This window comes from Crocodylus porosus, unplaced genomic scaffold (assembly GCF_001723895.1).
Source record: "Crocodylus porosus isolate Cpor-Errol unplaced genomic scaffold, CroPor_comp1, whole genome shotgun sequence".
NCBI lineage: Eukaryota > Metazoa > Chordata > Crocodylia > Crocodylidae > Crocodylus > Crocodylus porosus.
The window spans coordinates 16487104-16513134 of NW_017728928.1; the positions used below are offsets into that span (position 1 = coordinate 16487104).

Here is a 26031-nt window from a genome sequence, read left to right on the forward strand (position 1 = left end):
TTGTTAAAGGAGAGATGTGTTAGAAGGGTACTCAGGCACTTAGTATCATACGGTCTAGGTGTGGTGAGTAGGGGAATATAGAAGACAAAAATTGACTTGTCTGTCAGAAATGAAGTAGTCTCAGTTCCAGGTTTTTTCTCACCTGAAGTTCACCCAGTAAGAAAACTGGAGTATTTGTTTTTCTTGGAGTCTTCTTGCATAAAATCACTGACTAGAAGCTCAGGACTGTAGGGAAAGGGGAGTAGTATATGTACTGCTGACCATTTTATACATGTCTTTAATTTTTTTTCACAGCATAAATAATTAGCCTAGGATAGTGATTGTTATTAGAGAGAAAACTATGGCTAAGTACTTTTAGATTCACACAGCTATCTTCAAAGATTGCTTGTTTAAAGCAGTGAAAGTTTGGTTGTTTCACTGCCATTTATGATGATCCTTTTCCTTCTTAGTGGGCATGTCTACATGTGCATTTACACCAGCTTAAATTTACTGTGCAGTAAGCGGCATGGGCAACTGGTGTCTCCTGAGTCAGGAGGGGCACATGTCCCCCCCAACACCTCCCCCCCCCCAAGCAGCCAGTCAGCAACTGGGGATGGGGTGGGGGAGAGGGGTTCCCACAGCTGATCTTGCCAGACTGGGGGAGGCTTCTCCTGACGCCCCTGTGCATCCCCTATGCATTGCCACTGGTAAGTGGGAATAGACCAGTGTCTGCACATGCAGCCATTAAAGCACATTAGTGCTGTGTATGGACTGACTTAGGACTAAAATTAGTTCCAAGTCAGTCCACACACATACAGTGTTACTGTGCAGTAAGGCATCTATCCATGTGTTATTGCACAGTAACTTATTGGGCATAAATTTGATACCTGCATGATGCAGGTACCAAATTTACACTCAAGTCGACATAAGTCACCACATCTGCTGTGCAGTATGGGGGTGCACACGTAGACGCATGCCTGTACTGTGCAGTAATTTCAGTTACTGCACAGTAAATGAGCGTATGTGGACTTGCCCAGTATTTTCTTATTTTGGTGGTGCAGCCATTTGGTCTAATCATTACAATAAAATTAATTTGTATTTATAATTTAAATGTTTTCCCCCCATTTTCAACACGTTTAGACTTTAAAGAGGTAGACTTGAAGTTCTCTGAAATTATGTAGAAAAACAAGTGAAGAATGATTTGAGTTTCTTGCTGTATATAAGCTTATGTGGATTTTGGGTTTGGACAGCTTGTATTTGGCAGGATAAAATGAAGTGCTGCACCTGAAATACAGGGATTTTTTACCTCTGCCCTGCCATGCAATTCCTGGCTGATAGCAGGTTGAATGGAAATAAATCTTCAGTGCTTGTTTAAAAGTTATCAACTTAATGGTTGGTTCTTACTTTTCCTACTCTTCAAGTGCAAAATTAAAATATCCATGTGATCTTTTTTCAAATTTGCAGGATTTTTCTTTTCATTTGTATCTTTTATACTTCATATATGACCACAAGTTCTTTAGTCAGGGAGTTCTGTTTTTTTACAATTAAAATGTTGCACAGTATTTTGAAATTTGCTATTTTTTATATACAAGTACAGAATTAATACTAAACAGAAGTCTAAATTTTGTTTTGCTAGGGATCATCAAGAGTTTATTAAAATTCCTAATTTTGTGCATAGGTGGTGCAGAAATCACTTCTACTTCTAAATAAATCAGGAAGCTGAATCAACCTCAGATATTTGGTAAAGAAGACAATAACCACGATATGCATATTTGAAATAGTCTCCCTGTGAAATTAAGTGGGTTTGGAGTACAGTTGTATAATATGCACTGCAACAAAATGCACCTTTTGTTTAGAATCAAAAAAAGTTTGAATTATGGGTCTTGACAAAATTGTCAAGAATCTTTTAAATGCTAGAACTATCCAGCAGTTAGCTTGTGAGTGCCATTTTCTCTCTCTAGTTCTGGGATCAAAGTGATGTCCTTTCCCTTTAAAATCAGGACCAGAGAACAGTTATTAACTAACAGAACAATGTATACCTTCTTAAAAAGTTAATATTTATTGACATAATGAATGGTGGTGTTGATACCATGGCTTGCTTGTTAATTAAAATGCAAAATACCTGCTGTATCAGAGTGATTGTTTGGTTTTAACGCAACATTTTCCAACATGGATTGCAGCATCACTACAGGAAATCATTTGGGCATACTGTAAACTAAACTGAAATTCAGTATAAACTTTGTATCCTGCTCGCTTTTTCTAAGGCAAAATGCAACTTTATACCAAGGGAAAATACTACAAAGAATGGAATTTTAATCCACTGCTGAAATAAATGCTTGCGTGACAGGAGTGTTACATTTCACAGGCAAAAGATCTAAAGCAATTGGAAAGAAAAATGTTTTAGCAAAAAAAAAAAGAAAGAAAAATACTTGTCACTATCAAATGACTTAATTCTAAAATGTCACTACGGGGACATAGCATATTTAGGATGCCTCTGTTTTAATGTACAGCAGTGAAAATATCTGACAACTTATTAAAATATTGACTAGGTTTGATTTTAACTTTATACATGACAGAACACTCTAATAGGAATGCAACTGAATAGCAAATACTATTTATGAGATTTCTTAAGCTGTTTGTTTCATTATGGCCAGCGCTTCCCTGCTACCAAATTTCCAGACCCCTGGGGAGTCCCACCGGTCAGATGATAACAGCTCCACAGGCTGGATCTGGCCTGCAGCCTCAGTGTTTAGCACCCCTGGCTTATACATTTAGTCAGCTAAATCTATTAAAGATGGTTTTCTTTATGAAATGACTGAAAAGGTAATATTTCTCTTTTCCTTTCCAGGGATGCTGAATTACTGCTAGTGAGAGAGAAACGTAACTACCTTTGTGACCTCATGAAGGTGCCCAAACCGCAACCAGTAACCAAGGTAAAGTCTGGAACGTGTATTGTCAAACTTTCCTTGAAAACAAAATGAAAGTATTAATTGCTTTACCATGAATTCTGTGTTTTCAGACTATTTCATAGGCAACTGTGTGTGCTGTCCTTGTTAATAAAATATAGAAATCAGGACCTAAAGGAATGTGCTGCACATCTAAGTCTTAAATCAGAATGCCAAAAATGGTTCTTATAAAGCCCTCCAGTCCCATTCCTTGAAATCATCCCAGACTTCTGGTATAAACTCAACTTATTGAGACAATGGAAGAATGAAATAATGTAATACAGATACCTCAGTATGAGTGTGTCTATACTGCTAGGGAAAAGACGGTAAGAATTCCCCCTCCAAATTGAACAGCAAAACTAAAATTCTGTGACACCAATGACATCTCAATATATCAACTTTTCATTTAGAACAAAAAGTTATTGAAACATTCAGGACAATTGTATTCCTAAAGCTAATACTTAAAATGAAGTTCTCTGAGGGTAGATAAATAGCCCCTAAGGTATGGGTCAACAGCCTGCGGGCAAAATCTGTGATTGTACTCAGTCTTGGAAGTCAGGGTGCCTGTGGAAATTTGGCAGCAGGGGGATCAGTGGGAGGTAAGCAGCTACAAAGTGGGGTGGAAGCCGTGGCAGCAGTTGGATTAGAAGTGGTGGCCTGCCTTTAGAGCAATCTCTGTTCATAATGTTCTTAAAAAGTTGATTTCGGAATTACCCGGCAGCTTCCTTTGGAGAAGCTGCCCCCATAAAGGTGGAGAACCCTCTGCTTTAATCACAGTAACCTGAGCCAATGGAGCGTATGCATTCTTTTCCTTCAGACACGTTCATGCTGTGAGGCGAAGAAATAGTTTAAATAAGACGATGGACAAATAAATACATATCATCATCTTCATTCTGCTTTGAAACAGTTCATTAGGGGAGGCCCAGAAAACAGCTCAGTTTGCAAGCCCTGAAATTGTACAAGGTCACAGAACCTGAACCCAGAGATACTTTTTCACTCTTAGGTTCCTGCAGCAATGTTAATTACTGCTGAGGGAGCTTTCCTACTAAAAGATCCTGCAGGCAAGAAAATAAATGCCATCCTTAGGGCTGCTGAAGCAGCTTTGAAGTTTGTTCTAACTTTGTTCTAACTGTTATTGGCAAGCGGTACTTGTCCTGCTGTGATGGACTAGAGACCTCTACCATGAGATCAAAGAAAAGATCAAGTTAATACCTAAGGAAATATCCTTAGTGGTTGTGTTCATAAAGCGAGGATTTGTGGACTCTCATAAATTTGGCAGCAAGAGCTAGTTCAAATATCCTGGCACCACCACTGACATAGGAATGATTCATCTGACCTCAGAGTCTCAGTTTGAATCCTGTTTATGGAGAAGCTTGATGATGAAGATGGGTGATAATATGGACAGATGGAAATGCAGTCTTCACTCTAATTTGGGTCTGTAACTCATTACAAGAGCAGATAGTTTATTTTGGTCCCACTGATTGCAAAGACCCCAGAGAAGGGACTCTTATTCCAGGAGTAACAGTTATAAGAAACAACTATAAGAAAATCCAACCAGGGAATAAATATAAACTCTTCTCCAAGAAGTATAATTTATGTAGCCTGTTTCCTTGGCTTAGGGCTCAGGAGATCCAATGCCACTGAAGCCTGATTAAGGGAAGGTTATATTGGATAATTATTCTGTAGAGCTGTTGGTCTTTCCATTTCCTTTCTAGTGTCAGCAGATGAGAAACAGACCTAAAGATCTCATGCCTTCCATGTCTGAGAAAAGCGTAAGAGATACTAAACAATGCGGGGGGCTCTTTCATCATTCTTCACAGGAAGAGAGGTTTCAGGAGAACTCCTAAACTTCATGAAGATGAACAGGCTGCTGAAAAAGACAGAGTTAGGGAGCAAAGTGTCTGTTATTACAGCATTATTTGGGGGAGATACATAAGAACTGTATCACACACATTCTTGTCAGGTTCTATCATTAGTGGGTTCCTTCTGTTCTCTAAATGAAATTTCTACCTACCAATACAAAATGATCTGTTTTTGATCCCCTGAGCATTCATGAGCATATAATTAGTGACAAAAGCCTGGCTGAGGTGGCTAAATGCATGTCTCTCCTCATTCTTTGGATGACACATTCAAGTGTTGTCCCCCCCAAACCATATAGCAAGAGATCCAGGTACATCTAGGCCAGTGGTGCTCAACCTATCTGACCCTGTGTACCAGTCCAACTCTGTGCACCAGACCCTGCCACAGAGCAACCTCACATAGTGAACCCAGGCACCAAATCTGGTCATGGACTGAACCCACATATTAGCATGATCTGGCATGCAGGGCCATGTTATCCAGCACACCTCACTTCCAATGGGGGTCTGAGGACCCCAACAATTAATACTGGCAGTGCTCCCTTGCTGCTGTAGAGGGAATCCTGCTATCATTTCCTCACTGCCAAATTTCTGGACTTACTGGGACCCCCAAAGGCCAGATGATATGGCTCTGTGTGCTGTCAGTTAAGCACCACTGCTCTAGGCCATACATATATGGATTTATGATATTAAAATTCCATCTGAATTCCATCCACATGTGAATCAGGATAAATGGGAGGCCCAGTGTCTTTCCAACTGAGGAAAGGTTTGACAAAATCCAAGGTGTTACAAAATGAAGACTTATTCCATTTGTTCATTTATCTTTAACTGCAGCTTCTACAACTTCTGGTCTCATAATAAGGATTGCTTACATGAGCACTTCAGATGCACTCCTTCCAGGCCTACACCATTCCCAGCAGGGGATTTTAAAAGAAAGTGAAAGTGTCTTCCTTAGTAGACAGTCTTTACTGCATGGCAACAGAAAATGTGTAATGGCTTGGCTCATCCTTCTGCAATAAGGACTCCCAAAACCTCAGTGCAGGCTCCCCAGCCTCTCAGGGTGACAAACACACTGGAGAAATAAGAACTGGCAGGCTGGTTCTTGTGTGCTTTTAAAGTTACCATATCTTGATTGAATCAAACATTAATTGTAGTATGTACAGATGGGTACAGGGTTAATGGAGAGGAAGAATTTGTTTTTGGGGTAGAAGGTCCCCTTGTTTCCATTAGGATGATGCAGAGAAATAGACCAGGGCTGTGCAACTGGTGGCCTCTGAGGAATGAATCTGTAGCCCCTGGGCTCCTGCTCTGCGCATGTCTACCCTTTTCTCTGCCTCTGCCTCTGCCTGCACCCTACATCAGAGTTGACGTGAATTGTGAAGTCATTTGCTTCAGTGGTCTGACAAGAATGTCAAAATATTGGTGCAGAAAATATTCTTGAGACATGAGCCAACTGTATTCTAATTCACTCGGAGACCGAAACAAAAGAGTGGGAAGAAATGAAATGTCTTCTTAAAAACAAGACACCTAAATGTGTGTCAATGTTTGAAAATTGCTGCGAGTAACATAATACCGAGCTTCCATTAAATACCTGTGCATCTCATCCAGAAGTTAAATTTAGTATTTTACCTTTTTTCTTCAAATAAAAATAACTAAACCGTTTGTAAACAAAGCAACCTAAGGAATACTCCTGGAGTTCACTCTGAGAAGTAATAACTCACTGAACTTGAACCATTTGCACAGCAGTCTGATTCAGTGACAAACAGGTTTTGGTGGCTTGTGTATGTGCGTGCATGAGAGTGCACAACACTTTGCCTTTCCCCAGAAGCTCAAATTTCATAAAAGCAGAGAAAAACAACCAGCTTGGCTAGATAAAGCCAGGCATAACATCACAATTGCTCCCTTTTTACAAATGGACTGTGTTTTTTTTTTAGCTGATGAGGTTCATTTAACCTAAATCCATGTGTACAATTGTATTCATGCAGATTTTTGAAGGAATGAAAAGAAACCTGACATTCCAGTCTGAACATAAGTAATGGAAAGCACTGTCTTATAGGAGTAGGTCTAAAAATACCCTAGCTACTGCAAAATCTATACAATCTTAAAACAGAAATTTGTGTTTCAAAAATGTAATTCATGGACTCAACCAAAGCAACTGTAGCTGGTGGCTGTTAAAAACAACTGACTACACCACCGAAAACCAATTTCATGAACTCTTCTTTCTGTTTTGTTTCTACAGAATGCTGCGTAATATGTTTAGTATGGGCTGTTCCTTTGAAAACTGATGTTCTTGGGCTTGTGTCATAAAAGAGGGAGCAGCTTGTGTGGTGATGTCTCAACAGCCTGGATTCTCAGTAAGAGCTGCAAAATGCGACTTTCAACCACAGTCACGTCAAGTCAAAGTCTATTTTGTGTTACACATATTTACCACTGTGTAAAGGCAGCCATCAAAGTCAATTGTGTTTCCAAATCTCACATTCATTTGTTTTTGATGCTAATGAATTGTATTCCTTCAAATCTAAATTAAAATCTCCCATATACAGTCATTTAGTCTGTATGATCATGCAACACTTTCACAACTTAGGGCTGATGCTTGTAGTCAAGTAAGATATTCAACCCTTAATTGTTACATTTAGAGCAGCGCTGCCCAACTTAGACAGTCCTATCTTGGAGAATTTTTTTCATGGTTAAGTGTGGCAACATTTAATGGTAATAAAATCTTTCCCTCATCTTCAGACAAAGCATCTCATTAGGTGTGGACAAATGGGGCTTAGCTGTATTCAGTCAGTAGCAGGACCTCATCCATGTCCATTTGTTGTTTTCCAGTCACATGCACCCAACTCCACTCTGTACATAAGCAGCTCATACTAAATTATGCCATCTTACCACCAGGCAGAGTCAAATTCAGAGATGAGAATACTGGCATGTGAGGTAAAACAATCACATTTATTATTTACTTTTTCCTTGTCAGAGGAAGACTCTTTTGGATATTGGTTCACTATTTAATTTTTAAAAATGTGTGTACTAAGACAAGTTGCTGTTGTTGATTTTTGTTTTTTAAAGGATGACAGCACAGGGATGTTTTTCATCTAACTTGCCCATTTTTAGTACTCAAGTACTTCCATAACAAAGAACATGAAAAGCTTTTTAGCTTTGAATTATGAAAAACTGGCACCAGTGGTACTTGCTTGCCTTCATCTTTCAAGCTGCATGTTCAAAAATGAGTTATACAGAAAAGCTTTTAAACAAATTCAACACATGTTCAAACTTAGCTATCTTTGCCAATATTTTGTTCTAACTATCACTCCTTGGTTTTCTGTATGCTGTTTTTGGGCATGCACACAGTTAGCCTTCCACGTGCTTCACAAAATTGCTCTTAGAGCTGAATATTTTTGACAGCTGTATCTATGCAGGTACTACAGTAAGTAAGGGCACCCTACACTGTGATTCTATTATTGTTTGCAAATCAAACTGAAAATAGAAAAGAAAAGGGGACAGTTCAGTCAGCATAACACCAGTAAATCTTAACTGATGTGACATGCCTGAGCCAGTTGTGAAGACAGGCAGTTGTTTCTGTGGGCACAAGCAAAGGACACTGTAGTAAACATAGTAAGTTGCTGATTTTTTCTCAAAACTGTAGTCAGTCACTTCATAAACAGGCCACTATGGAGAAGTGATACAAAAGGTGATTTCCCCCCCACCCCCGTATTGTAAACCAAAGCATATCTGACTTTGAGAAAGGGTACCAAAGAGATTTTGAAAAGCTGCTATTGTACTATTTTTTGCTATTGTGGCAGAGTACATACTGAGTACTACGGGTGTGCGAAGCGGGCCCTATTTGATTCAGATTTCGCCTGAATCAGGGACAGGGATATGATTTGTTGATTCGCATCACTGTTCCTGATTCAATTCGGCCGAATCTGAAGATTTGCTGCTGATTCAGAGAATCAGCAATTTGGACATAGACACAGCTTTATATGTTTTTTCTATATCCCTCAAGGTACCAGCATGGCTTGTTCACGCTGCGTTGCTGGGGCACAAGGAGTGTCCCACAGGAGCGTGGGGGAGGCCTGCCGTTGGCTTGGCAGCGAACCTGGAAGCGGAGTGGAAGTATTTCCGGTCCACTTCCATGTCTGCTGGGGAGCACGTGGAGGACTCCCTCATGTCCCTCCAGCTCGGCAATCAGTCAAGGGGGGGACCCTTGGTACCACCCCCCAGACCAAGGAGGCACCAGTTGCTGGGGGGGGTGCACAGGCCCCCTCCAGCATGCTCCCCGGCAGACTTGGTAGCAGACTGGAAGTGCTTCTGGTCCAATTCTGGGTCTGCTGCCAAGTGCAGTGGGGAGCGCCTGTGCTCCTCTGGGATATTCCACATGCCCAAGCTTTGCAGCTTTCATGACCTGCCTGCTACCTAGAGGTATGTAGAAAAAGCATTTAAAGCTGTGTCTATATCCGAATTGCCAAATCTTTCTGAATCTCTCCAAATCAATTCGGAAGGTTCCGATTCAATTCAGAAAGATTCAAGGGTCCTCTGATTCAGCCACCAAGATAGTAATTTGCTGATTTTTTTCTCAAAACATTTTTAGTTCACCGAAGAGCAGGCAAGCCCCTCAGTAAAAACAGAAGTCCTTAACTTTGGGAAGGCTGGCTTTTGCAAACTGGGAGAATTTTGCAATCAGGCAATTGGTCAGGAGCCATACCCCCCCCAGAAAAGGGAGTACACGAGCAATGGTCATCTTTCAAAAACATAATGCTTGAAGCACAGGGCAAACCCATACCATCTTGCAAGAAATGCAGTCAACAGGCAAGGCTGCCCCCATAACTGAATAAGGAACTGTTGGACCTCATTAAGCTCAGAAGAGTAGCTTAAACCAGCTGGAAAACAGGAAGCTTCACCAAAGTGGATTACTCTGCACCTACCCGCACCTGTAGAGAGTGGTCAAGAAAAGCCAAAGCACAAACCGAACTTAGGCTAGTTACAGGAATCAAGGACAACAAAAAGTCCTTCAGATATGTGGGAAGTTGGAAAAAGAACAAAGATAGCATTAGGTCCCTGTGAAATCCAACTGGGCAACTGACATCTGATGAGCAAGAAAGGGCCAATCTCCTAAATGACTTTTTTGCGTTCGTTTTTCACCCTTCCAGGAGGATCACATTGTTAGGTCTGGCACAAACCAATCCAGAAGCGGGCAACGGGCCCAAAATCGATGTGGATCAGGTGACAGAACACCTTGGGAAACTGGACATTCACAAGTCTGTGGGCCCAGATGGAATGCACCTGGGAGTCTTGAAAGAGCTGGCAGACATCACTGCATCCCCCTTGGCAGATCTATTTGAAAATTTGTGGCGCTTGGGTGAGGTCCCAGACTGGAAAAGAGCCAACCTGGTCCCTATCTTCAAGAAAGGGAGGAGGGTGATCTGGAGAACTATAGACCAATCAGTCCGTTCCTGGAAAAATCCTGGAGAAAACTGTCAAGCGATCAATCAACACCAGACTAATGAAAGGCAAGCTTCTGAATGCCAGCCAATATGGCTTTGTGACTGTCAGGTCTTGCCTGAGCAACCTCATCTCCTTCTATGACCAGGTAACATATGCCCTGGCCAAGGGAGATGATGTGGTTGTCATATATCTAGATTTCAAGAAGGCCTTTGACCTAGTTCCCCACGATGTCCTCATGGTTAAGCTGGTGAACTGTGGTCTTGATCATCATATGGTCCAATGACTAGGCAACTGGCTATGGGGTTGGACCCAAAGAGTACTAGTTGACAAGAGCAAATCAGCGTGGCACAGGGTGACCAGTGGAGTCCCTCAGGGCTCAGTACTTGGGCCAGTACTCTTTAACATCTTCATCAATGATCTGGATTCAGGAGTCAGATGTAAACTGGCTAAGTTCACGGATGATACCAAATTATGGGGGAGGACGGTCACACCACAGGACAGGCGGGGGAGACAGGCCGACTTGGACACGCTGTCAAGGTGGGCTGACCAAAACCTGATGTCCTTCAATGCAGAGAAGTGTATGGTGCTGCACCTTGGTAGGAAGAACCTCCAACCTACTTACAGGCTTGGCAGTGCTACGCTCGCTAGCACCATGACCAAAAGGGACTTGGGGGTCTTGACTGACCACAAAGTGAATATGAGCCACCAATGTGATGCCTTGGCTGGCAAAGCTAACCAAACTCTGGGATGCATCCACCAATGCATCTCAAGCAAAACCAGGGAAGTCATCCTCCTGCTTTACTCGGCCCTGGTGAGACCACAGCTGGAGTACTGCATCCAGTATTGGGCCCTCATATGATCCAAGGCCTGGAGGGAAGGCCATATGAGGAGATGCTGAGGGACCTGGGACTCTTCAGTCTGGAGAAGAGAAGGCTCAGGGGAGACTTGGTGGCAGCCTACAATTATATAAGAGGGGTACATCAGGACCTGGGAGAACAGCTGTTCACCAGAGCTCCCCAAGGGATAACAAGGTCTAATGGCCATAAACTCCGGAAGGCCGATTTTAGACTAGACATAAGAAAAAAGTTCTTTATGGTGTATGTGTCCAGGGTGTGAAACAAACCCCCCCAGAGGTGGTGCAAACACCTACTCTGGACTCTTCCAAAAAACAGGTGGATATGTTTCTTGCTGGGGTCACTTGATCCCAGCTGACTTCCCACCTATGGTGGTGAGGCCTGGACCTGATGATCTCATGAGGTCCCTTCCAGCCCCTAATGTCTATGAAATCTATGAATCTCCGCTGAATCGAATCAGGGACTGAAGCTTTGCACAACTCCACTGAGTACATGCTTCAGATCTATGGAGAGTTGGATCCTTGAGGTCATGGTCAGAGCTTCACAGGTGAAGAAGCAGCTATCATATCACGTGCTGCTGTCTAGAGCAAGTGGCTTGCAATAGCATGTTAGGTTTAGCCCACACATCTGGCATACCATCTCCAATGTCTGCCAAGATATGAAGCAGGAATCAGGTTGACTTGAAACTATTTCTACTCATCTGTCAATATTTATGGGTTGTGTCAGATGCACTGGGCCAAACTGGGAGGGTTTTGTCACTGTCTGAAAATATGACTGAGAGAAGGTGACATGTTTACACTGAAGTGTAACAAGACATCCTGAAGTGAGAAAAACAGAATGAAACATTTCAGTAAGCTTTTGATTTTAGGTTTGTATAATAGGACGTTGGCCCATGAGGCATCAAATATAGCTACAGGTGTTTGTTTCCACTGCCAGCACATTTCAAGATTTTTTTCCCCATTTAACTTAGACCATAAAATTCAAACTGTCAATCCTTTTCTTGCCATCCTCTGTGGTGTGCCTCCACAGCTGGGAGCCTCATCAGCTTAGGTGACTCAGCTGTGGGAGTTCAGGATCATGATGCTAGGTACCTGCTGTACCAGCAATAAGATATGATGGAATCTGATGCACGATCCCACAGTTACACCTCCTGCAATGCACTTGTGGCACAGGAGGAAGTGCAATTTACCTGCATGTCTGGAGGGGCCCATTTGTAATAAATCACTAAGTGTCATATTTCTTTTGAAAAACAAAGTAAAATGTGGACCTGAGATTCTAGTTCTGTTCTGGCAACATGACTTTATATGATGCTAATGAAATCTACTTTTCAAATCAACATGGGAGGCAAACTGGGAGGTGACTGCTTGTGTAGTCCTGTGGCTGCAAAATGCTTCATATCCACACTACTTTTTGCACAGGCTGAAATCAGAGGGATGCCATAACTCTGGGCCTCTTTAATCCCTCAATACTAGCAGTTCCCATGGATACAAAGTGGTAATGCAAAGACTGTACCTCAGGAAACACCAGCTGTTATTGTCAGTAGCAAGTGATTAACCAATTCCAGGGAATGGCTTGGGGCCCCCTGACCACTTTTGACAGAACCTAAGTCTTCAAGGTCTGTATGCACTTTCTTTGGGAACATTTATATGATGTTTGATTGGGACTTAATAGTTCCTTGGGGCTAGCCAGAAACGTAAGTGACAATGTCAAAGGCTGCACAATTTAGCAACAAAAAATGTGCATCTCAGCATTGTGCTGTATTGGTCGCTAGTGATTTGTGTTTGTTACTGAATTCTGTGACTAAGTGGGAAAAATTACAGCTGACAGCTGACTTTATGAAGCAAGAAATAGGCCTTATTAAAAATTGGTAAATATAGATGCCAGAGGGCATTACTAAAGTTTGCTTTTAGAAATAGATTAATAATCAGAAGACAGATTAATCTGGTGAAGTACAAATGACTAACTGAAATCCAATCCTCTCTGGACACCATTTTGTTTTCCAAAACACATACATTGCTCGAGAAACATGAACTCCCAGATTCATTGCTATACCTCAGCTTTCAGTTGAAATGATAATAATCCAGTCCCTCTTTCAAGTTCAGTTCATTCAAGTTTTTTTCAAATACTCCACCTGTCAAATCCTGTGGGAAGGAAAACAGCATTAGATTGGTTTGGTGAACATTTCAGGGCATAACATTACTCACTTGGGATTTACAGAGCATGGGAAGAAAGCCCCAGCTGTTGGTCTAAATAATAAAGTAGAATTGAGCAATGTTTCTACCTGTTCATATGTTGTTTAATGCACTTAATTATGGCCTTGGTGTTTAAAATTCGTGGGTGAAGAGAGCTTATTTCAAGTCAATGGAGAAAAATCAAAGAATGATGTTTTAATTGTTTCTCTGAGCTGAAGTCTGTCTTGTTCTCCTCTTGCTTAACTGGCCATATTTTGGATAACCCACTCCACCCCTACTTGAAACAAGTGGCCTATAACTCCAGACAAATACTAGCAGCTTTCAATCTCTTTTCATCCTAAACTCATGGGGTGAGTGCCGGCATGTTCAAGAGCTTTTCCAAAGGAGCCTGGGGGGTGGTGCTCACCAGTTCAGAGCGCTGGCAAAGAACTCGCTTGAACTCTGGTATGCAGAACACAAGTAGCTCAGTGAAAGTAGCCCTGCAAGATGACTGTATGTGAGAGCTTTTGTATTTTTAAAGTACACGCATTTTTAAAGGAATGGAATGAGGATCCTTGTTTAACAAAATAGTGATTTTATAGATTTAGCACAACGATGTTCTTGTTTGCTGAAACCAACCTTTCATCAGACCACTGGCATATTAACCACAGTTACAGGTGTTTCCTTCAAATCCTATTTACAGTCTGAACAGGAACACTGTATTTTTGTTCTACATGCAGTAATGTAGGGCAGTGATACAGACCTTACTGTGGTGGTAATGTCATTGGGTAAACATGCTAACCTCAGCATTTCTCATGTGTTAATACATTGGCCTCCTACAGCCTTTGATTTCACAGGTCTTTGTTCCCCACTAGCAATTCATTAAGCTTTCTAGTTCTGTATGATAAACAAAGAGATAAAGATTAGTAGAGCTTTCCTTTGGGTGGAATACAAACAGCTGTTTTAACAGCATTACTGGTGCACAACACCACCTTAAAAGGATTTAGGAAGAACGCTGTGCACAAGTGCATCTCCAGGAGGAATCCAGGGAGACCGGATGCCAAATTTTAGTCACAATAATTGGATTTAAATAAAGAAATTGCGGACTCTTCAGTGATCACAAAGCTTCAGAACCTAAGGTTCATGCCTCACAAGGCTGATGGCATCTTCAGCTTCATGTCTCACCCAGGGCAATATGGGAAGGCTACTACCAGCTAACCTGCTTACGAATGACTTGTAGCATATTGATATCCCTGCTAGTCTTCCAGTCCTAGCAGTGAGCAGGCCTCAACCTGTGTTGACCTCTAAGATGTTACGATATTAATGAGTAACCAGGCAGTACTAACTGGGACCAGTGCTACTTTTGGGAGTAATGTATGTTGGATGTTCCAAATGTATGTTCCATTCTTCAGTATCAGGTTTATGGTTCTGAGTTTTGGGGGTTCTTTGGTGGGTCTTTTTTGGGGGGGGAGGGAGAAGGGGGAACAACTCTTCACTCTTTCTCCTGCTTAAGCTCACAGATGAAACACCTACATTTAGATTCATTCAAACCTCAAACTCAGTTCAGCTCTCTCTACTTCAAAACCAGAATTTTAATTATTTTTTTTCAGTTTTTCACTTACATTAAAGTTGCTGCTGCTGTTCTGCAATTCCAGCAAGATGGTAACTTCCATGCCAGCACTCATTTTTCAGCTCTGATGTTTATGATTCCAGAGAATGATTCGATAAGTGATTTATACAACATCTTTCCTACCAAAAGATTCTGAAGCAATTACAGTGTTCAACTGTTGCCTCGGGATGGGGTACGTCAGCTCCCACCTACGTACATCTACCCCCTGGGGTCAAATGTGACTGCTACACACAGCAGCACGGCACTGTCTAGGCCAGGAAGTGCTAAAACGGGTGACCAGCCTGTGGCTCTGGAGCCACAGGTTGGAAGACATTTGGAAGCTAGTTACTATGTGCTCGTGCAAAGATTCAAGGAGATGCATATTAACTTCTGAAGAGCTGCATGTGGAGCCGGAGCCACAAGTTGGCCACCCCTGTGCTAAAATATCATATCCAGCCAGATGTGGGAAGTAAAGTGCCTTGGAATGACATGAAATACATGGACATTTTCAAAGAGATCCAGCTTGTTGAAGGAAATCTATGCTTTTACAGAAATGATATTCAATCACTGAAACCAGTTACAGCGGCTGCTTTTGAAAAGGCTGTGTGTGTTGGGATAGCAGTGAAGGTGGGTTTTTTGCCATTAGGCTGTTTACCTCCCCCAGTCCCTTGGAAAACCCCCAGTACAGGGATTGCTCATGTGCTTGTTCTTTGTCCATGGAACATAAGAAGCTCTTTTCTAATGCAAGGGTCAGGCAAGGGCACAGCCAATTAGGTTCTCATCACTCTATCATTATCATAGAATCATAGAGGTCGGGTCGGAAGGGACTTTGTAGATCTTCAAGTCTGACCCCCCACCTGGGCAGGAGAAAAGACTGCACTCAGATGAGTCCAGCCAGGTAGGCATCAAGCCTCTTCTTAAAGACCGCCAGGGTATAAGCCAGCACCACTTCCCTAGGAAGTTGGTTCCAGCTCCTAGCCGCCCTAACAGTGAAGTAGTTCTTGCGTTGTGGGTGTCTAATCTAAACCTACTCTCTAATAATTTGTGTCCATTGTTCCTTGTCATTCATTGGCACAACACCTTTTCTTCACGTAGGAGCCTGAATAGGACCATGCTCATATCGACTGATTCAGTAGGGCAGATTGTTCCCCTTCTGCCCACAGAACAAATATTTTTTTTGAGATCAAGAGCTTCAGGAAGGTGACACCTTGCAAGGGGCTGTCTACCTCCTCCACCTGTCTAGGTCGATGACAGTCAAGGATTCTGAGCACCTCAAACCACGGGGCCCTAGTTTGGCCCTAGTTTTGCGGTTCAGTTGAGCCTGCATGCTGCCACTGCTCTGTATGCTAAGCTTAGCACTCATGTCACTGAGGGTTTGTTTCTATGCGAAAAACATAAGGCTAAATTATAATGTCACGTCTATGCTACTGGAGGCCAAGGCTGCGGGGCCCTGCATGCAGTAAAGCACAGCAGCACGGTTCCATACATGCTACACCGTGACATGGACTTAACATAGCTCCTTCAGTGCAGCATGAGCTCACACACATATGTGTTCCTGGGGCATTTAGTTCAATGAAACAGCAGCCTGTTCAGAGGGTTTTTTTTAAAAGCTCAATGCCAAATTCAGCTGAGGAGCTAAAACACACCCCTTTACCCCTTTAGCAGGGGTGTGGAGAGTTGGAACTAGGCAGGACTTAAGGGGACTGACCTACTGCAAGATGCTAGAAATAAAAAATGATAAAATTTAGTCTTCATTATTGAGATTGGAAAGTAGAAAATTCCATCTGCTTCAAGCTCTCAGTATCCAGTCTGAGGCACAAAGTGAGCAACAGAAGTTGGTAGGCTCCTGCCCTTTGTATTGGGCAGAGAGGAATCTTAGTGAATGTTAACCTGTCTGGAAAGCCTACAGGATTCATGGCAAAATTTGGACAATTACAAGAAAAAAATTACTACAAGCCTCTCTTGTCCCTTTCTTCCTCCTCCCTAATTCTTCTACCTGAACAGAACTGCGCCTGGTGCCCTCTGGCCTCCCTGCCAAACTGAGCAGGGGGCTGCGGAGTATAATTTTGCCTTCCAAGAATTATTTTAAAATTGTAATTACAACACGATGCCAAGATGAGTAAGAAAGGAGCTGCCTACAGAAGCCAGTCAGCACAGCCCTGCACAAGTCACAGCTGGGAAAAGTGTAGGCAAAGACTAAGTGGTTCAGGGAGGCATAAACTTTCATAAGTTACAGCCTATTTGCCAGATGCTGTGATTACCACCAACAGGGAGCTATTTCTCTCTTTATGAGAAATGCTAAGTTCTGGAGACAATTACTAGAGCCCATTGTACAAAGACCTTCTGTGAAAAACTGTCTCCCCAGAAAAATACCTAAACTCTACAGTTTCAGCAAGCCAGGAGTCCACAGCTAATCGTCACTCTGGTAATAGATGAGGACCTGCCATAAAGGACTATATGGGGAGAAGAGTCTGGCTACCAAAATTGTGGGAAGGCGTTAGAAGAGAAGAGTAAACTAGAACTTGGCCCAGTGTCAAGTGAACTGTGGGGAGCAGGTGAAAGGAGCAAGGAAGGACTGAGCTTTGCTATAAGAAAAAGAAGGAATAAAGACAATGGGCACTTTAATGTGGAGTTGCCTAATTAACTCTGCACTAAAGCATCACTGTCTACATGAGTTCTTGTATTAGGGCACAGTAGATGAATTAACTCCAGTGTAAGACAGTACTGTTGGGAACCTACAGACTACCTAGCCACAGGGCTCCTATCCAGCTCCTCTGCCATCTGCTGCCCCCTCCTTGAGCCCATGGCCGACCCCCCCAGACTCCACTTCCAGCCTGGGGATGCTCTGCCCCAGCTCAACGAGTCCTGGGTGCATGTGAAGAAGCTGCGCTTGGGAGCAACTGACTCTAGCATGAACCGCATGGGAGTTTATCATGTCGGTGCATGTTGGTTATCATGTTACTGGCAAATGTAGGTGCAACCAGTAAGTGGCAATCTGTGGAGATGAAGGACTGTCCAGAAAGAGCACACCACACAGGGGGCTTACTGGATCAGCAGAAAGCAAAAAATGGAAAACAGCACCACCAGAAACCAGGTCAGGAAGGACAGCAAAATCCCACTATGTCTCATTTTAGGCTTTAAAGAGAAATGGCCTTTAGGCACTCTTACTCCTTACTCTGTATTATCTTACATGTTTCACTCTGTATATATGCAATTCTTCTTTTCCACATCATCCTATTGACTTTTCCATTTGATGTTAATAAACATAGCTTAGTCCCATCCTTGGAAGTATGATAAAGATATTTCTTACATATTCTCTTAATGGGGCCTTTATAACTGGCACTGTGGGGCTTCCAATGTTTGTACCCCAGGCACTGGCTAGGCAAAACCTTGGCTAGGATAATATAGTTGGATGGTCCTGCTTTGAGCAGGGGGTTGGACTAGATGACCTCCTGACGTCCATTCTGACCCTCATTTTTTATGGTTAGTGCTTAAGTTAGAATGGGGGGGAAAAATTAGCCCCCCCCCCCCAAAAAAAAAACCCCAACCCAAAACAAAACAAAAACAAGCCTCCCCTCCCCCCGCAGCCAGGCCTGCCCATTCAGACTGGGATCTAAAAGTCTGTTGGGTTCTTTCCTCCTCACACATCAGCCACTACCAGAGATCCTGCAGGTGAGTATTTTATTCTTGGGGGGTGCTATATGCCAGAAAATATGGTATTAAACAAGATGTATTGGTAATTACTTGTGCCAAGGGGGGACTGTTGCTTCATACTTTGTCCTGTAATTCACCTCTCAGAATTTGAGTCATCAAAACAACACTCATTTTGCACAATTGCCGATTCTGAGTTATAAGCACCAAGGCAAGTGTCCTTGATGACAGAAAAAAACAACTTTAATGTCTCTCAGTGTTTTCCCTTCTCACTTCCAGCACTGATTAATTATATCTCCATTTTCCTGGCACTTGCAACAAGTTTACAGTTTGCTTACAGTTTGGTTTTGATGAGCTGCACAACAGCAGGTTGCCTTGTCATTTCTAACTATATTGGTTGCACCGGTAGAAGATCACATGTGACAGCACATGCTGGGGGATGTGAATAAGTAGCAATGGGGAAGATTTTTGTTTAGCTCATTTTTTAGATGTGGGCTGCAAAGAAAACAAGGCAAGTTCAACCATCTAAAAATACAGTCATGTCTGAACTCTTGGCTTTATACTTAGTCTGCACAATATCACCGCAGATCAATGAAAGTTCAGCTTCTCTGCAAATTTCAGCTGGTTCAGAAACCATTTCCTCTAGTGGTAAGGCCTACAGTTTGAGGCCTTCTGCATACTGGAGACCTGAACACTTTAAACCACAACCACTTACCGGTTTATTTTGCCTTTGGTGGTAGGCTGCTTTCCAGGGCAGATTAAAACCTGCTTTTCAAAGGTGTGGCCATTTCAAATCCAGCCACAGGCAGTAAGAATGAGATTTCAATTTATACCAATTCATCCAGTCTCTGTCAGGAGGTTTTCACACCAACAGAATCTGCAGTATGTGTCTCAGCGCCTGAAAGAGGACTTGCTAAAAGAGCTCTACCTAAAGATGGCTTGCATATGCTCATGGAGAGACAACAGAAAACGCAAGAAGCAGAATGGTCCAGTAGATACAAGTCTCTGGAGGGACTCAGAAGACCCATGACCTATTCTGTGAACTTGGAAAAATCACTCTAGCTCTCTGCCTCTGTTTCTTCCTGACCTTTTTTTGTTGTTCTTGTCTTGGTCAACTAGGTTTTATGCTCCTTGAGGATTTTCTCTTGCTGTAGCTTTGTACAGAGGCTGGCACTTTTCAATCAGGAACTCCAGGCATTGCTGTAATGCAAGTTATAACAGGACTTGAGAGTTGAGTTTCAATTTTTGGCTTTGCCAGAGAGTTCCTGTTGTCCATAAGCTTTCAGGTCCTTAGTCTTCACATAATTAAAATGTACAGCAGTACATCTTTATGATACAGGCTTAAGCTGTTATTGTATAAAAATCCCTTTAAAGTCCTAGGAAGGTAGGCCCCACAGAAGTATCATTTAAGTCTTATTAAGATACAAAGCTGACGAGAAGCCCTCTTATTCTCAATATTGCCCTTGCATATTCAGACACTCTTCTATTCTCTTGTATCACTAATGTCACAAGAAACCTGGGCACTGGGCAGCAGTTTCTTTCTTTGCCTCTGTGTTAACTTTATTTATGATACCAGCTCTTGTAACAGCCATGATGTTAACAGGCTACAGGGAAGTTCAGACATTGAAGTGCAACGGTGAATTGAAGGCTTTTCCCTTCAGACAAGAGAAGCTTCACACAACTTGGCTACAGCCTCTTGGCATTGGGCACCAATTAATTTCTCATCAACAGAGCTGCTTAAGACATTGAGGACACTTTGCAAAGATCCCAGCCAGTTCAAGTCAGTCAAACTGTGGCCCCAAAACGTTGAGGATTCTTTTGAAGAAGCCATGCCATGGAGTGTGGTCAGCATACTGAATACACTCACTGATAAAGAATGAAAAGTACTGTTGTGGCAGAATGCCACCTCTGTCTCTCCCCAAAAACTCTGCTCTGTGACAATTCTTTTTAATATGGGCCCTGCAGAGGGCAGACATCCCATCTCTTCAGGAACCTGAGCTGGATACATTCCTGAGGCAGGGAGAAACCTGCTCCCTCTGCCTGTGTGACTGGCATCACATACCTGAGTGAGGGGCTTACACTCCCTATTGTTCTAAGCAATGCCAATCTGACTGGGAGGGGGCTAGAGACCCTGCCAGTCTACCTGGCAACCAGTGATGCATTTCAAATTGGTTGGCTGGTAGACAACAGGTGCTGGCCTCAATTGGACTAGGTAAATGAGGTCATACGGTCTATACAAGTTAAGAACCGCCCAGGAGGAGGGCAGTAGCTATGATGAAAACTCAGAGAAGAGCTGGATCATCTGAAACTTACTCTCTTGAGTCTCACGATCAATGAACTGCCTGCCTCCAGTGGGAATCTCCACCTGCCTTTGGATGGTACTTGTGAGTGAGCTACCTGAGATCTAACTAGATATACAGCTTGCACTAACTCAGATGCATGATCACAGGCTAACCAGCCAACCTGTTTGCTCTATGGGATTTCTCTGATATTGCTCAACCCTGTACCCTATCCCAAACCCACCCCTTGTAACCAATAAAGTTCTCCTTTCTACCTCGTGTTGGAGACTTACTGGAATTGGGTCTAGATTATGCTTTGCGGTCCCCTTGGTTCGACTGGCTAAAGGAGACCACTGTTTGTGCTTCAGGCTGAGGGAAGCACCCCAAGGTCTTGAAGTGGGTCGAGTACCCTCAAAGGCTACTAGGCCTGTGTTTCCCAGGGGGCATAGAGCCAGGATCACTCCAGACCCTGGGTGGTGGCAGCAGTAGCCCCAGGCTAGCAGGTGTGCTCCAGGAAAGGGGTTGGCTAGAAGTAAGGCACCCCCAGGGAGGGACTTGGAGCCTGGAAGGTGGTTGGGTGCAGTAAGGTGGGTAGCTCAGCGCAGGAGCACCCCCTAGTAGCTTGCCACAACTGTGAACCTACAGCTGAAATCATGTTCTGGAGTTTTCAGCACAACCACGGTGTTGTACAATAGCTTCATTGTGAAAGGTTCAGAAATTAGATGTGCTTTATAACAGGTTATACAGATGTTTTATCTTGGGACTTCCACCCCCATTACATTTAGTATGACAAATTAAATTAGTTGCAATATTACTAGGTTAGTTTATTATCCAACTGTCTGCAATACATGATAATGCCCCAAGGTACTCACAGTCTGATTTTACAACCATAAATTATTGTCTCTGAAGTGACCCCATACTTACAGGGCTAAGGTGAGGAAGGAGATGGACTTCAGCTAACAATCACAAAATAGAAGGGATTTAAACACCTTCACTTATTTATATGTGGGAAGCCTGCCAGTGTGGTTTTTAAATATGTAGATTCAGTTGCAGTTTTCAGTCACTTTCACAGAGTCGGTATTTACAGTGCGTTTCTGGTACCTTTCCTTTCAGGTTTACAATCTTATGCTTTTGTACTATTCCCTACTTATGCCTTTATTTTAAGGTAACAACTGAATATTTAATGCTTATATCATCCGGCCAACTTGAGTGAAAGGGAAATGAAATGCAGTGTTAACCTCACAACAGTAGCCAGGCAAAAAAAGAATTGTCAGTATGGGCAGCGTTGCCTCTGATGACTGAAAGAACCTGATTTATACAACCAAGACCCTCTCTTCCCCTCTCATTTATGTGTGCCAACACTTATGAGTGTTGCATTTTGGGTATAAAAAAAGGAGGGGGGGTGCAATTTTGGATGGATAAAACTGAAGGGCAAAAATGCGGAACAGGTTTGGGATCCTTTAAAAATGTCCTTCCTTTTACTACCTTGATATTACTCCAACACATTCATTCCCTGAAACAATCTCCATCAACCATATGACCAAAAGGCCACTGCTTATTAAGCTAGGTTTTAACTAAAATCCTCTGGAAAAAAATGTGGTTTATAAATAAAAACAACATTACATTCTTAAGTGCCAGACAGAAAATTTGTACATAATGTTAAGTGACAGAGTGTACTCACCATCTTTACACAGATAATGAAAGGTGGGGTTGCATCTCTGAAATGCTGTATAGGAATTTTCGGTTTTGGTCTCTCCTGCAGGAAGCAAATGACATTAGCTCAGAGAACTAAAAGAAGGTATTGTCAGCCTCAGAGATGCTCCTCTTTTTTCCAAGCGTCATTCCCAAACTGTCAGCCATTTTTGAAGCACTCCATCAGGTGTGAGAGTCTGCACTATATGTAGTGCTTCACAGGCACTTTAAGCACTTCAAACAGAATGGCTGTTTCTGGCCTCAGTGCCAAGAGCTGCTACCCACAACAGACTCAACACAGAATTTAAAAGACCTTGCATTAGAATGAGCTGGTTGGTCAAAGGCATATGCTCCGTATTTTGCGTTTCACTTCAAGTGCAATGTAGTTTCTGGGGTTCCATAAATGTAGTTTTTAACACCAAATAGCATTTTAACATTTCATCTGCCCACAGTCTTTCAGTGCAACTGCATTTCTGTCATACTGAGTGCATTTCTTTCAGTGCTCTCAGGGCCAATGTATTTTCCAGTGAGCTCTTTCTGATGAGTGCTCATTTGACAGACAGACAGACAGAGAGACTCAGGCCCCTGACAGATGTTACACTTAAGATATGTTTAACTGGTTAATCACATCTTATATAGTGACCTGGCCATATGTTCATTCAATTAATGATGTAATACAACCAGGAATAAGCCACAAAGACTGCTTACAGATATGAATGAAAAACTCAAAACAAAACAGTGCTTTACTTGGCGGGTCCCTGCACCAAGCACAGCATATGCCCAGAAGAGGCACCATGTTAGATGGACCCAGCTTGCCCACTGTTTGTATAGAGTGCACCCTGATTAAACCACCTATTAGATAAAAGCACCAAAAAGCCCTGCTAAAGCACATGATCTATATAGACACTGGGGAGCTGGGTCCAACTGACATGCTTCCTTTTCCAGTAAAGTGCTGTTTGTTTTTTTCCCCCCGCATCTGTCAGCAGCCAGAGTTATTACACAAAACGTGTAATAACTGTGGCTGGTTCCTTTCACACCTTTAACTGAATGTCCAGCCAGTGTTACCAGTCTCCAGAGCACACCAGAGCCCTTCAAGACTTGTGTGCTCCAGAGGCTGGGAGCACTGCTCAGCTGATAAGTGGCTCCCAGCCAGGGGAGCGCAGGAAGCCAAGTTTGCTACTTGCTGGTAAACTATGATTCTGGGTGCTCCCTACACCAACAATATGGCATTTTAGGAGCTGATGTTCAACCCCACAATTGCACCTCCTGCCATGTATGTGATGCGTGGCAGGAAAGACGATTGTTGGAACTGCACATCAGACCCCATGGCACCTTTCATTCAACATCTGTCAGCAGCCTCAGAGGTAAGGGTCTGAGTACAGTGAGTTAAGCTATGGACAAACGCAACTTTTAAAAGGGGAGCTGTAGCTGGGGAGGGAGCATCACTTGTAAGGCTTATGTCTGCATGCTCCTGTAGCCATGCAGCTTAGTTAAATGCTCCTTGACCCTAAAATGTAACAAGCTTAAAGCTCCAGTGGTTTGGCTATATTCTGCTTAAAATGGTATAATTTGATATAGATACAAACATTTTAACTGCCTGTACCCTTACTGAACACCCTCACTTCCAACTGCCCTGACTGCACTTAAACAGACTCTCTGGCATTTCCAGAAGGCCAGACTCCCATCCAGTTCTCAGTGAAATCATGAAGAATTTTTCCAATGACTTCAATGAACTTTCATCCTGGGCCTAAGATTCTTTTGAGTACAACTAATTTATTTGGCTACCATGAAATCAATAATGTACCAGGACAGTAAGCTTTTTAATGGCTTGTTTTCTCCCACTTAAATATCATCTTCCCTTCTCTAGAACAGCATAAAAGTGCTGTGGCCTACAACTGCCCAGGTAGAGAATGTTACAGTCTATCATTTGGAGTCGCATTCAAAGAAAAATAACCTTCAATGCTTGCTTGCTTTGCTTTTTTCAACGTTCATTCTGGCTTTTACACGCCATGGGCCAAAGCCTGCTGCTGCTGCAGTCAGAAGCAAAACTGCCATTGATTTCAATGGGAGTTGAGTTTGGCCTGAGGAACGGAACATTATAAAAATATATTTGCTTTTCCCTTCTAAGCTGACAAAATCTTCAGTGACTACAATATGAGCCTGGCTCCTTGTCAGTTATATTACAAAGAACTTCCTTTACCTTAGACCTAGAAACTGACCTCTCTCCCACAAAGCCTGTTATCAGGCTTTTATTGGTATAATTTGTTGACAGTGGAGATGCTAAGTCATGAAACCTGATATATAATTCCACTTTCCCTGTTCTACTATATATTTTTATTGTCTCAGAATCTTTTGTACATTAAAATCATTTGAATTTTCATGGAAAACATTCTTTAGGGGTATAACTTCACTTCTATAAATCTTTCCCTAACTCACTTATTTCTCTTTGTGTTTCCAGAGGCATCCATTAAAAACAATAACTTTATTTTTGAAGAAATTATGTTCTTGCTGATTTATGCCCCACCTAAAATAATAGTTAATAGCTACTTTAGTGAGGAGAAAGGAGGGCACACGATGGGTAACACATCAGAGGTTACTGGTTTAATTCCAGCCTGCACTGGAACTAACCAAAATTTGCTACCATCTGGGGACTACTGCAAGTACCACGTCAAATGAGTTGGTGGCTGTATGATCTTATTCAAAAAACACCATCACAACTGGTATTAAGTGGCACCCTGGCTCCATCAGGGACAGGACAGTTCAACATCCCATTAGTAATCCACTAGCAGGGACTATGTTCTACAAATATTATATTTATAATTAATGACACTCTTTTGCTTAGTGGTTATCCACTAAGGTTAGAATAAGGGTCCAGAGGCAGGCATCAAAATGACAAAGGGCTTACAAAGCAAGCCATGCATGTAACAAGCAATTGAAGGAAATAGGCATGTTCAGGTTGCAGAAAAAGTGTTTGGGGGGAACGGACATGACAGCAGCCTTTCAGTATCTGAAGGGCTGCCATAAAGATAAGGGAGAATGCCTTTTCTCTCTACCTGCAGAGAGCAAGACACCGACCAATGGCTTGGCATTGCAGCAAAATAAGTTTAGAGTGGACAGTAGAAAAAACTTCTTCACTGTTAGAACAGTGAGGCACTGGAACAGACTGCCCAGGGAGGTTGTGGAATCAGTGGAGGTGTTCAAGAAAGCTGGATAAGCATCGGTCAGGGATGACCTAGGAGTAGCTGTGCCTATGCTGTATTATGAGTAGGGCCCTGAGAAAAACTGCAATTTTGCAGACTGTTTGGAAAACACAGAATTTGCCCCACACTGCACTTTTTAAGGGTCGCAAGGATAAGCGGTGGAAGGTGGAGGCTAATGGGGCTCAACCCTCTCAAAGGTGGGGCAGCACAAAGGGCCGCAGGGCAGCCCAGGGATAGGCTCCAGGCAGCTGCGGCAAGGAGTGGGGGGAGTGGTGTGCACAGACAGCAAGCCTGCACGTAGCCAGGAATGCAGCCAGATGGCATGCGGAGCCACAGCAGGTAAGTTGAGGAAGGGA

The 26031-nt window shown here is 42.7% G+C and overlaps 2 protein-coding genes across 10 annotated transcripts in view; one reads left to right on the forward strand and one right to left on the reverse strand.

Annotated features, from left to right (window-relative positions):
• The window catches only part of TBCD (tubulin folding cofactor D), a 226913-nt gene extending 207743 nt beyond the window's left edge, over nucleotides 1-19170 (forward strand). The window contains exons 38-41 of the mRNA XM_019542712.1: nucleotides 2828-2912; nucleotides 7020-7264; nucleotides 15264-15275; nucleotides 19158-19170. Coding sequence (XP_019398257.1) covers nucleotides 2828-2912; nucleotides 7020-7031 — 97 coding nt within the window. The 3' untranslated portion in view covers nucleotides 7032-7264; nucleotides 15264-15275; nucleotides 19158-19170. The remainder of the gene's footprint in view (nucleotides 1-2827; nucleotides 2913-7019; nucleotides 7265-15263; nucleotides 15276-19157) is intronic.
• B3GNTL1 (UDP-GlcNAc:betaGal beta-1,3-N-acetylglucosaminyltransferase-like 1) overlaps nucleotides 3304-26031 on the reverse strand; it is a 316252-nt gene continuing 293524 nt past the window's right edge. For 3 of the 9 annotated variants that reach the window (XM_019542718.1, XM_019542720.1, XM_019542714.1), the window contains 3 exons: nucleotides 22465-22539; nucleotides 13126-13214; nucleotides 3304-4794 (listed from right to left, as the gene is read on the reverse strand). In XM_019542718.1, the coding sequence (XP_019398263.1) occupies nucleotides 13134-13214; nucleotides 22465-22539 (156 nt within the window). In that variant the 3' untranslated portion in view covers nucleotides 3304-4794; nucleotides 13126-13133. The remainder of the gene's footprint in view (nucleotides 4795-13125; nucleotides 13215-22464; nucleotides 22540-26031) is intronic. The other 6 variants (XM_019542721.1, XM_019542719.1, XM_019542715.1 and 3 more) reach the window with 5 other exon arrangements.